General features: G+C 41.8%; 1 protein-coding gene across 1 annotated transcript in view; it reads left to right on the forward strand.

Annotated features, from left to right (window-relative positions):
• The window catches only part of TBC1D8 (TBC1 domain family member 8), a 50,068-nt gene that overhangs the window by 19,456 nt on the left and 7,667 nt on the right, over positions 1-22,945 (forward strand). Inside the window, exons 4-12 of the mRNA XM_086482177.1 lie at positions 1,377-1,605; positions 5,289-5,529; positions 12,743-12,950; positions 14,134-14,328; positions 15,531-15,713; positions 16,096-16,246; positions 17,144-17,358; positions 18,189-18,306; positions 22,578-22,863. Coding sequence (XP_086338303.1) covers positions 1,377-1,605; positions 5,289-5,529; positions 12,743-12,950; positions 14,134-14,328; positions 15,531-15,713; positions 16,096-16,246; positions 17,144-17,358; positions 18,189-18,306; positions 22,578-22,863 — 1,826 coding nt within the window. The remainder of the gene's footprint in view (positions 1-1,376; positions 1,606-5,288; positions 5,530-12,742; positions 12,951-14,133; positions 14,329-15,530; positions 15,714-16,095; positions 16,247-17,143; positions 17,359-18,188; positions 18,307-22,577; positions 22,864-22,945) is intronic.

The raw sequence follows: 22,945 nt of genomic DNA on the forward strand, positions 1-22,945 counted from the left end.
CCCTCTTGATGGGGCTCAGAGGTGCCAGCAGGCAATAGGCACAGTGCCTGACTCTGCTGGCAAGCACACCCGTGCAGACGGTGACGTGGTCCCCGCAACACAGGGACAGGGGGAACAAGGCCTTTGTGAAACGGCACCTGCGTCGTAAGGATCTGGCTGAGAAGCTGTCGGTGGATTTGCAGGATGTGGGAGGCATGGCTGGGCGCTGCTGGCTGGCCGCGGGGTTGCAGAAATGAGCATCCTTTTGGAAGGCTAAAGAATTTTAAAAGTAATTTGGTGATTGAAGACCAGGTTTAAAATAATAATGGCACATATGGTAAAACTTAGAAAGCCCTGAGCTCTGCTTCTAGTAAAATAACACGCATCAAGAGGAGCTTGGTGATGGCTGGAGGGGGTGTGGGTCTGCTGGTGACTACTGTACCTCAGGTCCTGCTGCAGGCTCTTCCTTGCAGAGAGTTTTAGTGAGGTGCTCTTCCCCCCGTACTCTTTTTTTTGGTGTGGAAAATTTGTAGGAACGTAAAGTTTTTGGTGAATTTCAACCCTTCTGCTGTGATCTCAGTGGGCTCTGAAGTTGGGCAAGAAGGGGACAAAGAGGCAAAAAATCACTGTGTAAATCTTAGTTTTTATTCTGCTTTCTTAAAAACAACTTTGCCCAAGCGCACTGAAATGTTCAAATAAAAGTAATCTCTCTTGATAACGCTGTGGCAGCCTGTTACCTAGCACAGCACATATTTAAAATTCTTCAGGTTTCATTAGTTAGTGCTAAATCCAGGTTTTGGACCCTTGCCTCTGCTGTAGATTTTTGGCACATTAGGAGTGCTTGGTAATTGCAAATTAACCAGGTGCTACAACATACAGATTATTTGTCTGAATGGTGCAAATACATACTTGACCGCTTTGTTATAATCTGGTGTTAAAATTCTCGGCGCTTAATTATGTTTACGTAGATGTTCTTGAAACCATGCCTTTAATGGTTCCAAGCATGTTACAAGTTACTGACACATCTCACTGCATTGCCTCTTGGTAGGAAAATAGTACTGGTCAGTATACACAATTGTTACTCTACCTTTGCTCTCTATACACCAAATAACAGCAATCATAAGCAGTAGTGAAACTGTAAATGTATGGTTTTGCCGGACTCATTGAAAAAATAGTAATAAAAAAGGCCCCAGAAGTTTTGATTAGGAAGCATTCAAAACGTGTGAGAGATGCAAACACCACAGAAATTTCTCCATTTGTGAAATTTGCAAATCAACTTGAATTTCTTTTTAAGAAAGGGTTGCATTATTAAAATTTGAATGGGTAGCTTGTAGCAATTTGCTCGAGTGTGGGTGCCATAGCTTTATCCTGATATATTAATTTTGTTATGGACTCAGGCGCTGATTGCAGAGGAAACAAGCAGCAAGCTCGCCGAGCAGGAGGAAGACCCTGAGAAATTCCGAGAAGCCCTGGTGAAATTTGAATCAAGATTTAATTTTCCTGAAGCAGAGAAGTTGATCACCTATTATTCCTGTTGCTGTTGGAAAGGAAAAGTTCCTCGGCAAGGCTGGCTTTATTTGAGCATCAATCATCTCTGTTTTTATTCCTTCTTCCTGGGCAAAGAATGTAAGTGTAAATGCATAAGAAACCTAATGCTGGGGAGAGATATAAATGTAACTCTAAAAGCAAGAATAGCTAGAATTTTCATGAAAAAATCTAGTTCACCTCTGAAGTTTAGTTTCTGAGTTTTTTGTTGTTCAGTTGAAAGATCCTGTTTAATTTAGTTTTCACTTCAGCCTTTATGTTTATATTTTAGTATGAATCCAGTAAAAAAATGAGACTGTAAGAGTATGCAGACACAGCTGCTGTCTGGTTCTTTTTCTTGCCGTGGTGAAGCAGCCTTAAAATGTAACAGACCTCCTACAGATTCTGAAACAGAGACTTTTAGTGCTGAAAACGGTGAGTGAAGACAGGTCCCTCCCATAGGCAGGGAAGCAGAGTCTTTGTTGCTGGGTGGCAGGGGAAGGGCTGGTGGGGCTAGGGATGCCAGAGTCCAGCTGCCTGCCTGAAAATAGCCCAGGAAACATGACAGGGCTGTGCCCTGGAAAACCAGGTGAAAATTCAGAGGTTTTGAGGGAAAACAACAGCAATTTAGGGATTTCTTTGTGTTTCTGAATAGCAGTGGAGGAAGGTCATAAGAAGTGCGTCCCAGGGTTTTTAGACCTTCGGGTGGTTCAGTGCGTTCTAAGACTTTGGTCATGATGTTCCTCTACAGAGGAAGGGTCGTGTGATTATGAAAAGCCTGTCAGAATAGATAACAGAAGGTAAAAATGACTGTAATAGGCATTAGATGTTGAAAATGAATGTAGCCATTTAAACTCTGTAGCATTTCTCTGTTTAGTGAGATTCTGCATGAACTGGTAACATTTTGAGTCCTGTTTATTCTGCTGGAACTTCAGCAAGGACAGTAATATAAACCTATACTGCTATAAATATGGCAAGAATTGTCAGTTATAACAATTAGGAAAACTTTACCATTTACTGTCTGGATTTGGGATTGAGATGGCTAGTCAAATAAAACTGTAGATTTAAAAATGGATTAGTGCAAAGATAAGAAAGATAGTAATTGGTAATTTCTAAGACTTAAAATATACAAATACATGCTTCGAGTTAGAGGTCCTTTTTTTCCCTTATATTATTTCAGGTTAATTATTTTGTCATATCTGCAACAGGTGGCAAAGTTAGATTTAAAATGCTGGTAAGTTTGGGGTTTTTTTTTATAAAAACAGAAGCTGAGTTTTGCTGGGCAGGCTAGAATGGAGTCTATTGATATTAGGTATCTGAGTTCTTGTTTAATCTGCTTGTTTTCTGTTTAGTATTAAATAATATCCTTTGTCAATTGTTTCTTCTTGCTGTCATTGCATGCTTTCTCTCATTAAATCTGAGATATCCAGTCTGCCAGAGCACAGAAAGCAAAAATGATACTTATTAATGACAGATAATGGGGGAAGGAGGAGGGAGAGAGAAAAAACCCTTATATTGTTGCAAAAAAATTGTTTATGCAATACCACAGATTGTTAAATGATACGGGAAGTACAACATCATGCTGTATTAATTAAGAAGAAATTGCTTCTTACCTCTTTTAATAATAATTCATTACGAAAATACAAAAACCCCACAAAGAACTACGTGTTTGCAACTTTTCATTTTGACCATGGAAAATACACTGTTCATTCACTGTTGCAGTCAGTTGCATTGCCTTTGTGTTCCCATGCATTTGCACGGAAATATGAAATTAAAACCTGAATTTTCTTTTGGTTAAACAAACTTCCCTAGCTCAGTGGGAAGCATTATATGTTGAAATGCTTCCCACTTCCTCGATTCTGATAGAGCAGGTTGCTTCTGTTTCAAAGCTAGTATTTTGTCACATTTATGAAATACTCATATTACAGTGAATAATCCATACTATAGTTCTGATTTTTACTATTTGAGAAGCTGATGCTGATTATTTGTAGAACAAGAGATTCATTGTCTTTTTTTCAGGTTGCAATCACAAATTAAATCTGGTTAAATCTGGTCTGAAAATATTGCTAAGAAATCACATTTATTGCATTCTTCAATACAGCACGGGGGGGGGGAAAGCCAATATATGAGTTGCAATAAAAATAGTTCTTAAATGTGTTTTAACTCTATAAAAATCACCCCAAATTGTAGCCTGAAATCTCTTTATAGGCAAAGTGTTAAGTCTTCTGCTTCTGGCATTTCTGTCCCCTTCTACTTGTTTTATGTCATGTTGAAATGACCTGGAATGCAATATTGGAACCTGTTTTCAGCTTCTCATAAAATTAACTTACGGCTTATAACTCCATGGAACATTTTTTCCAGGACAAGTCCTCTTTTATCTAAGCCTCGAAGTATTTGCAGAATTTCGGAGGCTTAGAACGTCAGATTTCTTGAAAGGGCGTGCCAAGGTTTCTTCCCATTTTCTAATTAAACTTGTGTTTTTCTAAAACTTTGAAGACTTTGTACATTTCATCAGTAGTTTGGGCCCCTTACAGCCTGCTGTGCTGTTTCTGTAACCAATACTGTAGAGCCTATGGGATTCCGAACTGTGTGAACAATAGTGCTATTGCTACGGCGCTATTTAATCTTTCTTCCCTTGGCTGTGCCCGTACAGATGATTTTATGACCATTCGCAACAGTTAGTGCGTGTTGACGCAGCTGTGCTTTATTTAAGTAAGAAAAAATGTAATCTGCAGATAATCTTGACAGCTGTGGTTCATGTAGTACAGAAAACTTGCTGAGGGTAGCTCCTTAGGTAATTAATGATCATGGATAAGTGTCATATATATATGACAATGTTTGTTATTAGTGCTTTTTTATTGCTTTATTGGCATCAGGAGACCAGCTAGGGATGTTAGGGGGTGTAGTCTTGATGTTATTGGCACAGAGAATCCTGGAAAGTCTCCAACAGTTGTTAAGGAGAAATTTAATCTATTTTGAAGTCCTTTCCAGCCTCATTTCTACCCAGGGATTCATATGAGAGCAGCAAGTAACATCCTGCAGTGGTTATCTAAAATAAGCTGATTCTGTTTACCATTAGTATTTATATGATTCATCCATGTTTAAGTATAGAGAACAGTGTCCTATACTTTTTCTTTTCTATAAACAAGGCTGACTACAGTTAATGTTTAGGGCAAGATTTGCCTGTGCACCTTTTCAGTAAAAAGTAACCAAAATGGGAAGATCCCAATGCCTAGGCAGCTTTATTTGAACGCCCTCTTTATAGTAGTAATTAAATTTTATTAAAATGTCCATGTGCAAAAGCTTCCTTTTGTATGGGAGTTAGGTTTATTTTAAAAGTTAAAGTACTGTGCATGTAATTGGGTTTCCACCTCCCTACAGTTTTATTTCTGGGAGATTCCAAAGCCTTTCCCTCTTATCATCGTACTTTTGAAAGGAATTGTTTCTTCTGGTAGTAAGGAAGCAGACTGCAGGAATGACTTGTAAAGGAGTTAGGAGCACAGCTTACGGCAGGTGTTCTCCAAAGGCAGAACTCCCCAGTCCAGCACTTCTGATGAAAATAGGTAAAATTTCAAGGGAGAGATTCTGAGAAAGAAAGGCTTTTGGAGCGGTCGAGAATGAATGTAGAGTAATAACAGGCGTTTTCAGCTTTTGCTTGGTCTTTGTAAAAATGTGCCTCTCTCCTCTTCCGTTGTTTGCATTTCATTCTGGATTTACTTATTTCCCAAATCTGAAAAATGTAAGCAGAGTTTCCAACCCACTTTCACTTTTTTCTCCGATGGCAGTGAAACTTATCATTCCTTGGGTTGAGGTCCAGAAGCTGGAAAGAACCTCCAACGTCTTCATGACCGACACAGTCCGCGTCACCACTCCAAATAAAGAGCGCGACTTCTCCACGTTCCTCAATATCGCTGAGGCTTTCAGGATCATGGAGCAACTGGCAGATGTGACGCTCCGAAGGCTACTGGATAATGAGATCTTTGAACTGGATCCAGGCCTGCAGGATCCTACTCAGATTACCAAGAGGTAAAACTAAGTTGTTGTACCAGCAGAGGTTAGATGGTGGGCTTTATGGTTTGCTGTGTTAGCTGGGTAAGATTGCAAAGGTTTACTTGACTGGGCGCAAAAGAGATTTTATGGTATATCAAATAGGTGCATTATAACTTGTGTGCAAGATACTTTTTTCCATTTTATATTCTTCCCTTAAACATCACTGTGGTTTCTTGTGCATTCGTTTTAAAAGTACCATTCCCTATAGAAGGGTAGATTGCAGCAAGGGATGTTTTCTGTCTTCCCTGAAGAGCAATATTATTTTCTTTATAACTTTGGCAACGTGTAGGCTTTCCTAGTGCCATCAATTCTGTACAATTACTGCTTTTGATCGTATCTGACACATGGAATGTATGTGATTGCCATACCAACTCAGCAAGCAGTTATAGGACTTGTAAAACCCACAGGCTGTTGCAACAGATTAATATGCTATTGTCAGCTCTACCCCATGCGTCCCTGAAATGCATCTCTGCATTCTTCTCCCACTGCAGAAAAGCATCGGGCTCTTGGGGGAAGACTAATAACTATTTCCCTGCCGGTAGTACAATATACAACTCTTATGTTTTATTTGCTGCTGTGGGAAGGGGAAAGGGAAACTGCCCAGAGGAATTTTAGGTGGGCAGGATGGAATAGCCCAAACTGGAATTTGCCTGGGGCATCAGGGTTAACTTGCTGGTTTAAAATACTTCTTTTCTGAATGGAGTGTGAGTGGAGCACTTATCCCCTCCTGAATCATACCCTTTCCTGTTCTTCCTTTCTCTCTCTCTGCCAGAGGTATAAAGGGAGTGACCCAGGTGTTGCTTCCTGGCTAAAACATAAGGAACTCGTAGTATCTTTTTTTCCCAAAAAATAGAGACAGGTACAGTAGGCATGTTATTGTTTCCGAGGGGCATTTTTGCGGTGGTGTTGGGCATACATCTTGGCTAAACACTTCTGCAATGTAGAATGGAGTTTAAAACAAGAAAACAGACTTTCTCTGCAATTTCATATGTACACACGATAAGGAAATCACTGACACCGGGATTTCATCCATGATGTCATCAAGGTATTCACTTGAGGTGGCACAGTGGTGAGCAGCCACGAACATCTTTGCAGGGTTTTTTGACATAACCAGTGTACCTTAAACACAAGAGCTACAGCTGGTTTTCCAATGTATGTGTAACTGGATGTTGTTAACGTTGTAGGCTTTTGGCCCAAGAAACGTTGGATATGCACTTTAACTAATGTAGAAAATGGCAGTAATAGGTTGCACCTAAGCCCCCTTCCATTCATTACCCTTCCACCCTCCTCCCGCTTTTGGACTGAAAAGTCAGATTCATGAAGCAAGGAAAGTAAATCTCCCAGAGGAGATGTAACAAAAAAATGGGGGAAAATATTTTCAGCTTCTGCTGGATTTTAGCTCATTATTATCACTTCCCCAAATAGTCTTTGAATCAGGGGTACTAACTGAATGGAAATCTACAAAGAATCTAAAATTCCAGTTGCAAAGAAAAGTATAAGTTTAGAAATATGCTAGAATAAGGAGGCTCTCAGGGAATCAACCTCTTAAGTACTTTGTGGCATGTTTGAAAAGTAGTATGTCTATTAGCAAACAAGCAACAGAAGCCATCCCACACATTTATTCAAACAGGTTTTCTCTCCTTCCTTCCAACCTGAAAAAAAAAGAAGTTGAGGGGGGCGGAGGAGAAGGAAGGGTAAAAACCTATTTACTGGAGAGTTCCTGGGCAAGGTATTCTCTGACCTGTGCTGATGTGCTGTAACTTGAGGTGGCAGAAAGGAAAACATGGAAACGTGGAAGATGACAAAATCCCATTTCCTGTGCATGAATTAAGTAGTGGTTGGATAAGTTTCTGTTTCTAGTGCCCTTTGTCACACTTCAGCAACTACTTTGATGTAACATGATTAAGCAAGACTGTAGTTTGAATAGTGGATAAACTGGTTTTTATTGCCAACATGTTTGGGGGGGGGTTGAACTTTTTTGGTGTTTGAAGTTTTTGTTGCTGCTTTTTTTCCTGAAGCCATTGTAGTACTACAAGAACAACTATTTTCCTCTCAACATTTTCCCCCGATACTGTCTTTGTTAATTCTTGTGTATGATTTGGAAGCAAATAGTAGTCTATCAAAATGAAAGCAGTAATCCACACATCATTAGAACTATTCCAGCTGTGACAAATTGATAAAGCTGCTGTAGATTGCTTTTGTTTGTTAGGCTTTCTTTTGGGATCATCCTACTGAGCAGTGGAGGGACGGGACTCTGAGAGGTTGTGGGATTAGGCCCGTGGTCTGTGACACAAGTTAATTGTTATTAACACAATTAAGTTAATTGCCATAAAAAGCAAAGCAAAGCTGAGGTGTTTGATAACTACAAATGCCGTTTCTTGCAGATATAGTATGTGTCATACAATTTTAAGGGAACATATTAACTAATCTTTCTTTTTTAATAGGAGGGTCGCTAAAATCTCTGGTATAGGTTTCTTGTACTTATTTCCATCTCTTTCAGGATGCAAGAATATCCATTGCATTTCTCAAATGTAGCGAGGAAATTGGCCAGAGCAGAACATGCGATTTAAAATTTTTAGTGCCTCTGTCAGTAGGGTTTCAAAAGTATGATACGTTTCTCCAGGCTTTAACCATCTCTGTTTCTTTTCTTCATGTCTAAATGTGAATTGCCAGCGAGGATAGCTTTGCTTCACATGAAGGCAAAGAACGTTTTTAACACTGATCTAAGCTGAACGGAAACCGTTTGAAGTATCTTGAATCATAAATGTCACTTCAGTCCGCATTAATTCCTTCAGAGAGTGCTGTAAACCTTGAGCAACAAGGAAGATGTGACTAGAAAGAATCTCATTTTATTGTATCTGCCTGGCAAAAGGCAGGGTTTGGATTATCTCTGTCTGTCACTTGTAGCAGATGATTGCCTAACCTGTTTATAAGGATATCCAGTAATGGAAATATTAGGATCCATACCAGTACTTCAGTGTCTTATCATGGAAAAGTCTTTCTGAAGTCTACCTTGAATCTTTTGTGCTGCTTTTTAAGTCTGTTACTTCTTATCCTACTCAGTACTATTAAGATCAGATGTTCCCTCTCTCTTTAGAGCAATCATTTGTGTATTTGGAGGTTGGTATGCACCTCCTTTCTCTTTTCTTCTTTAAACTGCACTGCCCTAGTTCAGTCAGGTTTTTTTCATCAGTCCTGATTTTAGCCATTCTGCTCGCTTCTCTCTGGACATGCATCACTTATCCCAAGTGGCTGCAGGCATGGGGTGGTGGGATTGCCACCGACACCTCGCCGGTGCTGACCAGGGCGGGATCAGCATGACCATCTCTGCAGCAATGCCGGGACTGTTGTGCTGCATCTTGGTGGCCGTGCACTTCTGCAGCCCTGCGCGGTGCTCCTCCTCCTCCCGTGAGTGCGGGGCTGTTGGCTCATGTTCAGCTTGTGATCCTGTGTAACCCCCAGGTCTTTTCTTTTTGCTGAATGGCTGCCGGTGGAGTTGATCTCCATGCTGCATTTGTGCAGCTCATGGTGTACAGCTGAAAATACTTTTTTTCCATACCATCCTGTAAGTTTACGAATATCAATCTGAGTCTGATCTTGTTCTTCTGCTCGTTAGCCTCTACAGCCTCACATCGTGTGCAAGTGTATAACAACAATCTCTTGATCCATTGTGCAAATTGCTGCTGAAGACGTTGAACAGAAGCTAGTCCAGGACAGACCCCCAAGGAGGTCCTCTTGATACAGCTTTCCAATTTACCAGGGAGCCTTTGAGATTTGCTTTTTGGGGTTCTCTTTTTGAATTGGCTTGGTACAACAGTTTTGCACTTCAACCCAGTTTTATTAGTTCCATGTGAGGAAACATCAAGACTTTCAAAAAATGCTAAAACATGCATCTCCTCCATCTACAAGTCCAGCATTCCTGCCATGTAAGGGAATGATGTTCATTTTACATGTGTCCTGACAAGTCCATGTTGGCTCTTCTCAGATAACTTCTCCTGGCTGGCTTACGAGAAGCCTTTCTTGCCACACAAATTTAGCTGTTCTTCCAGTAAACAAGAGGTGTATCATTGGATGTGTTATTTCCAAAATCTGTAACTTTCTGGAGCCTGAATAGCAAGAAGAGTCTAGTGATTGGTCTCTAAAAGCAAGGGGTCAGCCAGTCTGTTTAGATTTAGATAGGCAGCAAGTGACTCAGCAGAGCTAAAATCTTGCCAAGTTGACTTCTGTTAGATTTAAAGCGGAGGAAAAACGTTTGACAGTGAGGACATCATTTTAAGTGTCCTGATACTTTTAGGCATTTTGTTAGTCTTGTGTGTTATTTCCTTTAATTTAAAACTCTTGGAAGGTAACAAAGGGGTCACACACAAGGAGTTCTCGCAGTTCAGACTTGCCATTCACTTTGAAGTGCTGGAGTTGGAGGCAGTCCAGGATCCCGTAATGTGCAAGTCGGGAACTGTGCATGGAAAGAATTGCTGAATTTTCTGAAAAGTAGGGAGCAAGGCAATTGCATCTTCTCGCCTTTTAGTCTTCTGATGCATGTGCAAACACTTGATAAACGTTATTTTTACATAATAATAGCATTCCTTTTTTTTCTTAGGTGCAGTTCAGTATGCTGCATTTGCTTAAAAACCAAACCACCATGGAAGTTGTTAAGCTAGAGAAGAAAATTTCAAACAGATTGGGCCGCAGGTAGAAAGGTTGCATTTCTGTTCGGCATTGGAGGTACTGTGAAACTCAAAATGGAAGCTGTGGGACCTGGTGATGTGGGCCAGTTGCTGCATCTTTGCTGTATCACGTTTAAACAATTGCCTGTCTTGTTTTAGGAGTTAATTTCGTTTGTGGGGTTTTTGGCGTTTGGGTTTTTTAACCATCTCTAATTTTGTTTGGCTGTATTTATGAAGGGAAGCAATTGCTTTAAGCCCTAGAATTTGCCTGCCTAACAGGAAATACTTTCACGGTGCTCCACTTTCTAATAAAACCTCTAGTTTGAGCCCACAGCAGTAGGTGCTGACAGCATTTTATCCCCATGCTACCATTTTTCTTTCCGGTATCCCTCCTGCCAGCAGGCTGGCTCCTGTTTCAGCGCTTGTCTGTGGGGTAGCCCTGGCTGCGGTGTGGTCTCTGCGGTGGCCCTGTGTCACCCTGTGTCATGAGTCACGGGGGGACGGGCAGTTCTAGGGATGTTGGAGTTGGCAGCCTTCCCCTGGTACGAGGTGAGGGTGTTGAATGCAGTGCTTGGTGAATTTCCTTAATTTTAGATGCAGGAAATGGCATTCTTCAGCTTAAAAACCTGTGGCTTCTTGTTTGAAAGGCCCCACACCTGGAGCCTGCAGCCCCCAGAGGTGCAGCAAAATCCTGAAAACTCAGAAACTGCAGGTTTTGGAGCACAAGAAACAGTCAACTCTTAAATAAAGGACAAGCTCTGCCCCAACAGAGGTCCCACTCTTCTATATAATGCCTCTTTTCACATAAAGGTATAGAAATTTTAGCAGTCAAGTAGATGCAGAGAGGGTCTTACCTTCTCAGCACAATAGCAGGAGAGCACAGCTCTACCCAGACCTGACTGCAGATGCTATCAGCAGCATGCATCTGTGCTGTGCAGAAATGGAAAATATTTTAGTGGTGAGTTAACTAGGAGCCGTATCCTGATCCAGCTTTGTCACAATAGCAGATCGCTGGGGGCACTTATCAGAGTTGCTCTCGCTGTGGAATTTTAACTCGGGAGCAACCTTTTTGTCTTCCTTCACAAAGAGGGTTTCTCTTTGTTCTTTGTGAAAAACAGGAGATTATTTATCTGTTTTCCGTGGATAATATTATTAAGGAAGATAATGCCCAAGAAGGAAACTGCGGTGGAATGCTGGTCTAGCGCATTCTGTCTTTTCTGTTGGTTGCAGATATGGATCCTCCCTTCTCAGGTCTCAGTTTGTTCTGGATTGTGTCCCTCCCTGTTTCACACGGCTTTAGTTTTCTGTATGGATTAAACTGAAATAAAAAAGCCCAAACAATTTATTTACTTACTGAAGCAGAGGCTTCATCTGTCTCAACTCATTTTTAAACAGCAGGGCTGAGGTAGGGGGAAGGTATCTGCAGAAGAGGAGGGTGAAGGAAAGAGCGGAGAGAGGATTTACAGCACCAAGTTACCACTCCCTGTTATGCTTCAGCCCACGCTTTAAATTCTTTCAATGGAACAAAGTCAAGCTTTTTTTTTATTCCCCCCCTAAGGTGAATCATGTTTGGAAAAATTTACTTGTAGTAAAGACAATGATAGAATTTAAGCCCTAATGTTTCTGGAGCTGCTGTTGGTGAGCTAATAGCCGTGGCCTGTTTATAATGTAATTGCGTAGCTCTCTAAATTGCTGCAGACTTCTTCATTAAAAAGAGGAGGGAAAAAAATAATCCTCAAAGCCAAGTCTGTATAACCATAGCTCAGTAATGAAACCTTCATTTATTTAAACTTTTTCTCTCCACATAAATGTGGATTGGTGACTGGAAGGAAGCAAAGTCCAAACTGAATGTAGCTGGTGCTGTTATTCCCAACGGAGTCTGTAAGTGACCTGCGTTTTGGAACTGTTCTGAGGGCTTTCAGAGGCTGATACCTCTTCAAGTCAAGGATGCGATGATGTAAATGCCACCACCGTTAACTCTTCTATTACTGACCACTTCAGAAGTACAGATTGAGCAAATGCATTGCTTTTGGGTGCAAGTGCAAATCCCCGGGGTGGTGTTGATGATGCTACCGGGAAAAGAAACAAGGAACATAAAGCTAATTTCTGTTGCTCAATGTGTGTTCATCAGATGAAAGATTTAGTTATCTCCTGGGCATTGAAATCTGTAACTCTTTGAGGCTGGAAAGTCGTACAGCAGAGATAGAAAATGCACAATTAAGAAATAATTACCACCCACCCCCCCGAAACCAGCTGATTTAAATTAGTATCCTTTCCTTTCCTAGTCACTACAGTAGTTGCTTTTGACCTCTTTGTTGAACAAGCAAGTATTGATAATGCATCTTTTTTTGTATTTCAAACTCAGTCTTTTATCAGTCTGTTCACATAGGCAGCAAAGATTGCTGGGCACGGTGCTTTTATTCTGTATCCCTTGCTCTTGGTGAGGCTAACAAGAAAAGCAAACCTTGCACTGAATGTCCTGGCTTTCAGGGTCTTGTGATTCGCTCTTACTGCTTTCTCTTAAGGGATCTTGAAGCCAGAGCGCAGAATGAATTCTTTCGGGCCTTCTTCAGATTGCCCAGGAAGGAGAAGCTGCACGAAGTTGTAGACTGTTCTCTCTGGACGCCGTTTAGTCGCTGTCACACAGCGGGAAGGATGTATACTTCAGACAGTTATATCTGTTTTGCCAGCAAAGAAAATGGCTGCTGCAATGTTATCATCCCACTTAGAGAGGTAGAGTTGTTTGTTTGTTTCATTTTGGGTCCTTATCTGCCTTTTTCTGCCTTAAGCATCCACTGTCACTTGACTTATCTGCAAACTGTCGTTTGATGAAGAAGAGTAGGATGCTTGTGTGTATTGTACCTACAGGATTGTTGCAAAGCTCATTCTGGGACTCATTAGCGCGTCAGTTCCTAAAAATATGGGTGATTCAACAAGATCCTCAAACTGAAGTATGAACAGGTAACGCAGCAGGACAGAGCACTGCAAAAGCAGAGTCTGCTCGGTCCAAGACTCAGACAGGGCTCCTGTCCCAGCTCCACAAACACGTATGTCTAGCTTGATGTTGATGGAGACTTCAGTTTGGACCTATTCTAGCAATATAAAAGCTCCCTTTCCTGAGATCAACACTTAGAAGTGTTGAAGCTTTCCCTTCATAGACAAACTCTGGCAAACCTGTGAATACTTTGCAAAGCTGTAGGGCAGAGAGAAAAAGGGGGTGTTCTGGATGCAGTGACAAGCTGCCAAATTTCCGTGAAATCAGAGACTTACTTAAATGGAAGGAAAGCGCATGGGAAGGTGGTGGGAGTAGAAGAGGAGAAGGAAGCTGTCAGCAAACACCTGCCTGATCTGCTGTGGATACAAGGCTGTTATGATCTCTTAATTAAAGCTTTCCTTTCATCCTCAACTAATAACAGAGTAATATCCAAATGATATCCTAACTGTAGCAACTTACCTACCACTGTTACAGAAACAGAAAACAATAAGAGAACAATGTTACGTACTTAATTGGAAACAACTGAAAACTGTTTTCCCCTGTCTTCAGAAGTGTGAAAGTAAATTTCCTCCTCCATCCCCCAGAATTTGATCAAGTTGATCCTTTTCTAAATCTTGTTTTAGTCATACTCCCCTTTCTTATCTTTCCCCTCAGTCCACTCCCCAGAAGCAGGATGCAAAGTCATTTAAAAAAAAGAAAAGGCAGCAGGGATACTTTTTTGGTGCCTGCTTTGGGCGTCTAAAGAGACTGTGAACTTCAGGTGGTAGGGTGTGTCTGGACAAGGAAAGACAATATGAATAACCATGTTTAAAGCGTGTATACATTTGAATGCTGTGTCTGTACATTTTAGTACATGTGGAATATTTGAAGACGTTTCTGTGGATGTGGTGCATAATGTGATTTCTGTTATTTCTGGAAAAGGTAATCAGTATAGAGAAGATGGAGGACACAAGCCTTCTCCCTAATCCCATCATTGTGAGCATAAGGAGCAAGACAGCCTTTCAGTTCATTGAGCTGAAGGACCGGGATACTTTGGTGGAAAACCTGCTTCAGAGGCTAAAAGAAGTCAACTCCAGCAACCCAGTGCAGTGTAACAACTTGCAAAATAAGAACCAGGTGCTGAACTTCTGGGTTTTTTTTTGGTTATGAATTCAACATGTTTATCCCTTGGTCTGTTGTCCCGCCTTCCTCGGGGGATTGATCCAGCACTTGGGCTGGTGCTGTCTGATGCCTTCTTTAAAGACCTGCCTGATGGGATGGAGCACACCCACAGCATGGTTGTGATTGACGCACTGGGAGGGGGGCAAGGCTGCCCTTCACGGAGACCTCAGCGATCTGGAGGAATGGGCTGATAGAGACCTCATGAGGTTCAACAAAAGCAAATGCGAAGCCTGGCAGTGTAACCCTGTGCAACAGGAGGGGCTGGGGGCTGGCTGGCTGGCTGGCTGGCTGGCTGGAGGGCAGCCGTGTGGAACAGGCAGGGGCGTCATGGTGGACAACAGGTTGAGCTCATAAGTCAGCAGTGTGCTCTTACAGTGAAGAGGGCTAACAGCATATGGGGTTGTACAGGATTGTAAACAGCAGGTCAAGGGATGTTACTATGCTGGGGCTGATCAGCTGTTGTGTCCAGTTTTGACTCTATACAAGAAAAGCACTGACAAATTGGAGTCAGTCTAGTGGAGGGCTACAAGATGGTCAGGGGCTGGAGCACGTGCTTTATGAGAGCTGTCTTCTGCTAGTTAATGGGGAGTTACAGAGGAGATGGAGACAGACTCTTCTTGGAGGTGCCAGCTGAGCGACTAGCAGCAACAGTCTCAAGATGCAGCAAGGGAAAATCTGAATAGATAAAAAGAGAGAGATTGCCCCTCAAGGCTGGGCAGAGCTGGACCAGGCTGCCCAGAGAGGCTGTGGACTCCCCTTCCTTGGAGCGACTCAACTGGACACAATCCCCAGCAACCTGCTCGGAGGGGCCCTGCTTTAAGCAGAGAATTGAAAAAGATGGCCCCCTCCAACCTAAATTGTTCTCTGAATCTCTTTTTCAAATCCTAGTCAAAGTACAAGATTGTTCGGTACTTTGTCATTAAGGACACTTAGAATTTACAAACTTTAAAACTTCTATTTTAAAGTACCAGCCCTTTTCCTGACATACAAATGAATGATGTTTTGTATAAAGTCTTGAGTAAGGCCTTTCCTCCTGAAAGGTGTGAAAGGTTTTGATGCAGAAGGCAAAGGCTAACACAGCTCTGTTTCTTGAAGACAGTTGAGGACGTAGTTCTTAGCCTCTTCTCCATCATTACCACTTCGATTCTGCATTGCAGAACAGTCCTGCCTTTGGATCTACATGCGTGCTCAGGGACGGTGAGCCTGCACATCTGGGAACAGAGGCTTCACAAGGCAAGGAGAGAAGCGAATGTGGAAAGGAGAGCAGTTATTTGCTCAATGCAGAAGCACTAAGGTCAGACTTTCATCAGTCAGGAATGGCGGGCCTTGATTTTGGAAAGGTATGTAACATTTGGGGAAGTTGTAGGAGTTTTTGAGTTTGTTTTAAAAAGCTGGCATGACATTCAAACACATAATCATTTTCAGTAAAATGAACTCTGTACTGGCTGGAGAAGTTAGATATGGGATAACGACTTTTCTATTTGCTTAGAGTTTTTTCTTCTCCCTCCCACCCCATTTCTTTATGGTGGATATTTATAATTTGTCTCCCTGTGCAGTGAATTGCATATGCAAAATGGGGAGAGTTGTAGTCCTTAGAGCAGACTTCCCATTTCCCTTGGTAATGGAAATACCTTGCAGAATTTCTAATATGTAAAACGTTTCTGTTTATCAGTTCTCACAGGCACATGGTTTTTCTTTTAAAAGAGATTGTCTTGTTCCCAGTCTAGGGAGCAAATCAAGGAGAGCCTGTGGGATGACCATTTTGTAGAATATGGCAGGACTGTGTGCATGTTCCGCACAGAGAAGATCAGAAAACTTGTTGCTATGGGAATCCCTGAATCCTTAAGAGGCAAACTCTGGCTGCTCTTCTCAGGTGGGCACGCTTAGTAATGTTGGTTGTGGGCATCATCTCATTCTGAACATGGCAAAACATTTAGGGAAGAAATCTCCCAAGGGCAATTAAATGTCATTTACGTGGAGCTTATGATACTGCTTATAGAAGAGAGATGATCTGAACTGAACTAATAAGCGCAAGGAAGTTCCTAGGTAGGTCTGTAAAAAATTTTATCTCAGGATGACATGATGTGATGTGTAGAACAATTGAAATAACATCTTCTTTGTCTGTGTAATTTAGAATTAACGTCATGTTTTCATAAAATAATGATCATCCTCAAGCAACAATTAGATTGTAGCATAAATATTGATTTTACCCTAGACAAATCAAATTATTGCAAAATAATGACATCTTAAAATCAGCAGTCCTGCTCCTGCTTCTTGTTGAATGTTGGCAGGGGTGATAGAAACCAGAGATGGAAAAAATAACTCTTTTCTTCGACAGATCTGGCAAAGACAGAATGTGCCTACAATATGATCTCAAGTTTAGTCCTTAATCCAGTCTTATGACGTGTTCAAACATTTGTAAAAATTATTCCTTCATGTGGAGTTTTTCCTCCTCCGAGGTTATGAACAGCACTGAGTACCTTTGCCCCAGCAATAGTTTCTGCTGGGGAAGTTTTCTGTTCAATGTCGATATTAAGGTGTTTTGAATGATGTTGCATCATATAAGCTTTGCTGATATTTATTTTGTTTTCAAGACACATGTTCTGCTAGGGCTTTATGTCTTTTAGGTCTGGAGGTTTCACTAAATTCAAGGACCTTAGGGAAAACCATCTTGCTTACGGCCTTTCAAGCCATAATTCCCACAACACTAAGTTTAGCGTCATCCTAATCCCCTTGTGTCTTCCTCTTTCTCTCTTCCTGCTGCCTTCAGACGCCGTGACGGATCTCACCTCGCACCCTGGTTACTACGTACAGTTGGTGGAGGCATCCATGGGCAAGTGCTGTATGGCGACGGAGGAGATCGAGCGTGACCTCCACCGCTCGCTGCCCGAGCACCCCGCCTTCCAGAGCGAGACGGGGATAGCTGCCCTGAGAAGGGTGCTCACAGCATACGCACACAGGAACCCCAAAATAGGATACTGCCAGGTGAAAAACTCCCAGTGGGATAATGCTCGCTGCTTTTTTATCTTTTTCCACTCTCTCAGTTTTGTCGTTCTCTTGGGAGTATTTTTAATGGTGGTTTTGATAAATAATGTCATTTTAGTTATGAAAAATACATAATTTTAGATATTAAATGGCATTTACTCTAGAAAACAAGTGCATAGGCTTAACAAAAGTATTCCCTCAGCAATTTGCAAACTGCATTTAGAATTAAAGGAGGGAAAAAGAATGTTTCTGATGCTTCTGTTTGTTCGAAAGTGCGTTTCTTGCACAATACTTGGAGACAGTGCAAAGTAAACTGGCTTGCACAGATGAGATTCACATAGAGCACTGGGGCAGAGGTTTAATGAAGTAAAGCTCTGCCCCTTTCTTCCAAAACTGATGACAAATTATGAAAGTACTTTGCCCAGCTGGCCAGCTAAAATAATAACTTTACCTTCTGTGCAGCTCCCTGAATTCTGATTAACATCAGACCGCTCCAGCTACAGGAAGGGGGGAAAGCAGCCCCAAAACCTCTTGCACTATCAGTTACCTACTTGGTATCTGGGCAATTCCAGTACTGTGCTTTTCTCCATTTTTTCCTATTGCTTTTATGAAAAGCGGTGTACAAAAGCTTGAAAAACTTGTTATGCTTTTGGGTTGCAATTATGTATTTGCTGTCTATTACCTTTCTCTTGCTGGTTTGTTTTTTTTTTTTAGTTATTTACATCACATTAGGCTACTTTTGTTTCTTTAAAAATAGCCACAATGTAGGCTGTATGTCAGTAGGATTTGCTGTCACTAACAAATCCTATTTTCTTCTTTGCCCTTTTAAGTCTATGAATATTTTGACGTCCGTGTTGCTGTTGTATGCCAAAGAGGAGGAAGCCTTTTGGCTGCTGGTTGCTGTGTGTGAGCGAATGCTGCCAGATTACTTCAACCACAGAGTGATAGGTGAGCTTGTGTCTCACTTCTTGCTAACTGGGAAGGGGCAGGCGAATGGTACTGGGGTGAGTAAAATGCTCAAGGTCTTCTGAGCTCCAGACCTTACACAGGTGAGGTGATCCATCAACTTATTGGGTGAGTAGGGACAGCAGTGGTGGCTGCTCAGGTTCCAGCTAGGGTTGGTTTTGGTTTGAAGGGTTTGAACTGCAAGAACTATAAATATATGCTCAACTTTAACAGTTTGTCTTTTTTTTCCTGTTGTTCAGAAGGTGGTGGTGCTTTGCCTGTTAGGTAAAAATAGAAGAGTTTGCGTGTTGTGGTTAGGAGCGCTCAGTATTAGAGACTTGAGCTGTTTAAGATGAATTTAGGAAAGATCTGCTAGGGTAGTTATTTCTGATCTGTCCTGTCTGCATTGCCTGGCTGCTGGAGCAATACAGGCTTGCATCTAAACTGGCCCTTGGTAATGAGGGCTGGTACAAAACCCTCTGAATGTGAGATGCTGCATTAAGAAAGAAGCCCAGTCCCTCTGCAGTGCATGCCTTGTACTGCATGTGCGATGTCTCCTGTTCTTTGCAATGCAACTATTTTTAAGACTATTGTGCAAACGTCTGCCTAATGCACAGAAAGAGAGGGGCTGAGCTTGACGCAGTAATTGCAGGTATGCATGCAAGAGAGTCTATTTGCTCTTTGAGGTCACTATTTCCTCCTCTTACGGACGTGTTTGATAGCTTTTCCCTCTTTAATGCTAACGTTACTCTTTAGCTATTACACTATCTGCCATCACACTTATCACTGTAGCAAAGGGAGGGATCAGGGTCACTTGTGAGGAGGTGAGGATAGCAGGAAATCCCTGGTGGTAGTGGTTCTGGGAAGTAGAAATAGTGTGGGCACTCCTGTGCTGCCCGGGGAGCAGGAGGAGACATCTGAGAAGATTTCCAGCCTTTTGCTTGGAGAATGGGATTGTTATACTTCCCTCTTGACACTGTGCCACTGCACAGTTATTGTCTTGTCACTGAACCAGCAGGTAAGGTCAGTTAAAGCAGAGTTATTCCAAAGTTAGCTGGATGTTTACGATGTTTTGTGGTGCTTTGAATGCCATTGGTATTTTCATCTGGTGGACTGGGCACTGTTACTGTCCCACTTGTCAGAATTTTGGTTCTTGTCTCCAAACGTGACTTTAAACTGCTATCTTGATGACTTACTTCCATGTTTGTCTGTCTCCTTCCTTGATTAAAAAAGAAACACAGCTTTATCTGTCCTTGTGTGTTTCTAGATACCATCAGCCTGCCTTGAGTTACTGATGACTTTGGTGCTTGCTGGGTTATTGCCCCTAAGTAGCATTCTCCACACCCAAACAGCCTTGGCTGGCCATATTGCTGCCCTGAGTTCTGCTTGGGGTTTGTATGTTGCCTGTCACTTGCCATGGTGCAGCCTACATTGTTTGAGTGCTGTTTAGTTGTCCTGTCTCTCTGGTTTTCCTGTCCTCTGTACACAAAGGAAGGAGTACTGTGACTGTAGAAGAGGTACTGCTGTGGCTCACCACAGTGCAAAGAGCCAGGGGCTTCAGCTCAGAAGCTCCCCTGCTCCCCCTAGTCGAACGGCAGCCAAGGAGTTTTGCAGCATGGTTGCTTCACTGAGCAGTTACTTCTGCAGCTTTCATTTACCCTAGACCTTAGCGTGCCCAAATCGGTGCTATTGATCTCCACCCTGCCACTCCTCTCGTTCCTGTTGCTTGAGTTAGTGGTTTTGGCTTCACGTTTCAGTTGACCTTCTTTTTTGATTTGCAACCAGCGCTTCTCTAAACTTTGTATTGTTTCTTCCTACATAACACTTCCAAGACCCAACTTTTCGTCTTTGTCTGCACTGCCAACACTGTTGTCTAAATTTTGATCTCTCTATAACTTTGGTAATCTCTGACCTTGCTACCCATCACTGTGCTTTTCTTTTTCAGTGTCAGCCAGTGATCTCTATGGTCAAAACAGCTACTGACTTAATGGCCTTGGGTATTCCAGGCCTTCTTAGCTCCATCTTCTCTTTGGCCTTTTCTTTATGACATTCAGAATTTTAAAAAAACTTATTTATTTTACATTTTTGCTTTCAAAACGTAGGCAATTCAGTCCTACTCAACGTTTTTACTGTTATTACATGACCATCTCCCTCCTTCAGCCTTGCCAGCTATGACCGCTCTTGTCTTTTCACAAGCCTTTTCATCATTTCACTGCTTGCAAATGGGAAAAGCCTGCAGGTAGGGCTAACACCTGTTATCTCCTCCTTCAGGAACTCCCTCCATCCTTCTCCCTTCTGCAATGCATAGGAGAAATTATAAGCGGATAGCTGCAAGATAGAACAAGTTGTACTTGGGTCAAGAGTGGATAGGCAAGGATCATGCCTATCCTATTCTCATGTCACCATGACTTTTCCATCCTCTCCATAAACCAGCAGGCCATCTTACCCCGCTTTATCTGTTAACACTGTCATCATCTTGCTGTTATAATTCTTGAAACAGTAAAAACCTCACTCATTTCTCTGATTTGCCTTTTCAGTCTTGGAGATGTCATTTAGTTTGCATCTTGGGTCATCATTTTTTAAATGGATACTCTGGTGTTTTCCTACCTCATTATGGTTTCATGCTATAATACGTTAGAGGATCAGTTGCTCAGATATCCTGGTTTCTGGGAGCCTAATGAAAAGGTGGTCATAAAAGCCACTTTGAATACACCTGCTTGGCTTTCGTCTGCAGTGTCAACACTTCATTATAATATGATCTGCAAAAGATCTGGGCAGCGTTGCACTGCTTTAGCCAGTCTCTCCTATGCTGCCTCTGAACCTAGAATGATCTTTTTTACATGTTGTCTGCCTATCTGTCTCTGTCTTCCTTCAAGTACCCCTTAAACTGGCTCTATTTTTTTTGTCTATGTTAACTATGGCTATTAAATGGTTTGTGTTAAGGTTGTCAAAAAAATGACAAACAAAAACCAGCCCTCTGTTGAGTAGCCAGCCCCAGTCCATTTTTTCCTCTGTTTTCTTTACCCGTCTTATTTATGATCATCTGACGTGAGAAGGCTATCTCTTCAGAGCAAAGCACCATGCTTGATGTGTTTCTTAAAAGCTCTTTACTTGTCCCTGAGCACTTACTTTTGATTTGTGGTGCTGTAATGTTTGTTCACCCACCAGCAGAAGCTCTTTGTGGCTTGATATGAAAAGTTCTAAGAAAGAGAAATGTCATAGCTGGGTTTTTTGTGGGTTTTTTTTTTTTTTTTTTATGATTTGGATGCAAAGCCAAAAGATACTGGCTCTCTGCCACAAATTGTCCAGGTTATATTCTGCTTTTGGACGACAGAAGTTTTGAGTGCTAAGGGTATATATGTATGTCTCAGGAATTTCATAGCAATTAAAGTTGTCTCCTAATATTAGCAGAATATGAACTATGGGAAAGAAGTTAAATAACTTGCAAGGAAAGACAAAATAACTGAAAAGCTAACTGCATTTTGTATTCAGGAACATTTTTAACTTCTAGTGTCTTTGGTTAAAGCCCCTGGTCTGGTTTGTAGACACAGGCACTTCAGCGATATGAAACTATATTGATTCTACAGTAGTTGCTGACAGAGCTGAAACAGAGCCCAGATCTGCTCCTCTTGGAAAGACTGGGTGGGAGAGTTAGGAAAGCGTGTATCTGGGCATTGCAGAAATCTTTTGTTCTTTATATCTAGATATATATGCATGTAAGTGTATATTTATATCTGCACATATATTTCTGTGTAAGTATTTTTCTTCCTGCTTAGTGTGTGTAGCCATAGCCTAGTGTGTAGATTTGGATTGCCATCTTTTATATTTTCTCACTTAGAACGAAAGCTCTACTGCCCACTTGCTTGAGTGCATACACTGGAGAGGAATGTGTACTGTCAGACTTTCATTGCACGGATCCCAAGTCGAACAGTAAAATGCTTTAAGATGACTTTCGCTACCACTTAATTATTATGTACTCTTTTAGCTGAAAACAACAGCTGCTGCTATTCCTGTTTCATTGCACTCTGAAGGCCCTTAGCCGAATCAACACGGTCTTTTTGCAGAAAGTGGTACAGTAAGGATTACGGACACGAGGGTTGGGGCTGAGATCACAGCACGAGGATAATGGGATTTTTCATTGTAGATGAGTGGGTATCTTGTCAATTTAAATTTTAAGACAGTCTTGGAGTTGACAGTAGACAGTGATCATCAGCTTTAAAGAATAATTTTTCCTGTGTCAGTCCCCGCTAATACTGTTTCTTTATGACTTGCAGGTGCTCAGGTAGACCAGTCAGTGTTCGAAGAGCTTATAAAAGAGCAACTTCCAGAGCTGGCTGAACATATGAAGGATCTGACAACCTTAGCTTCCATCTCTCTTTCATGGTTCCTTACCCTTTTCCTTAGCATCATGCCCCTGGAAAGTGCTGTGAATGTTGTGGACTGCTTCTTCTATGACGGGATCAAAGCCATTTTCCAGCTGGGCTTGGCCATACTGGAAGCCAACGCTGTGGATCTGTGTAACAGCAAGGACGATGGGCAGGCCCTGATGATCCTGAGCAGGTACGGCCACGTGGTGCTCCTTCCATCACGGACCATTCTGCCGTAAAACAAAGGCATTTGGGTGCCGCTGTGATACCGACGG

Source organism: Leptosomus discolor, chromosome 1 (genome assembly GCF_034619465.1).
Source record: "Leptosomus discolor isolate bLepDis1 chromosome 1, bLepDis1.hap2, whole genome shotgun sequence".
NCBI classification, from domain to species: Eukaryota; Metazoa; Chordata; class Aves; order Leptosomiformes; family Leptosomidae; genus Leptosomus; species Leptosomus discolor.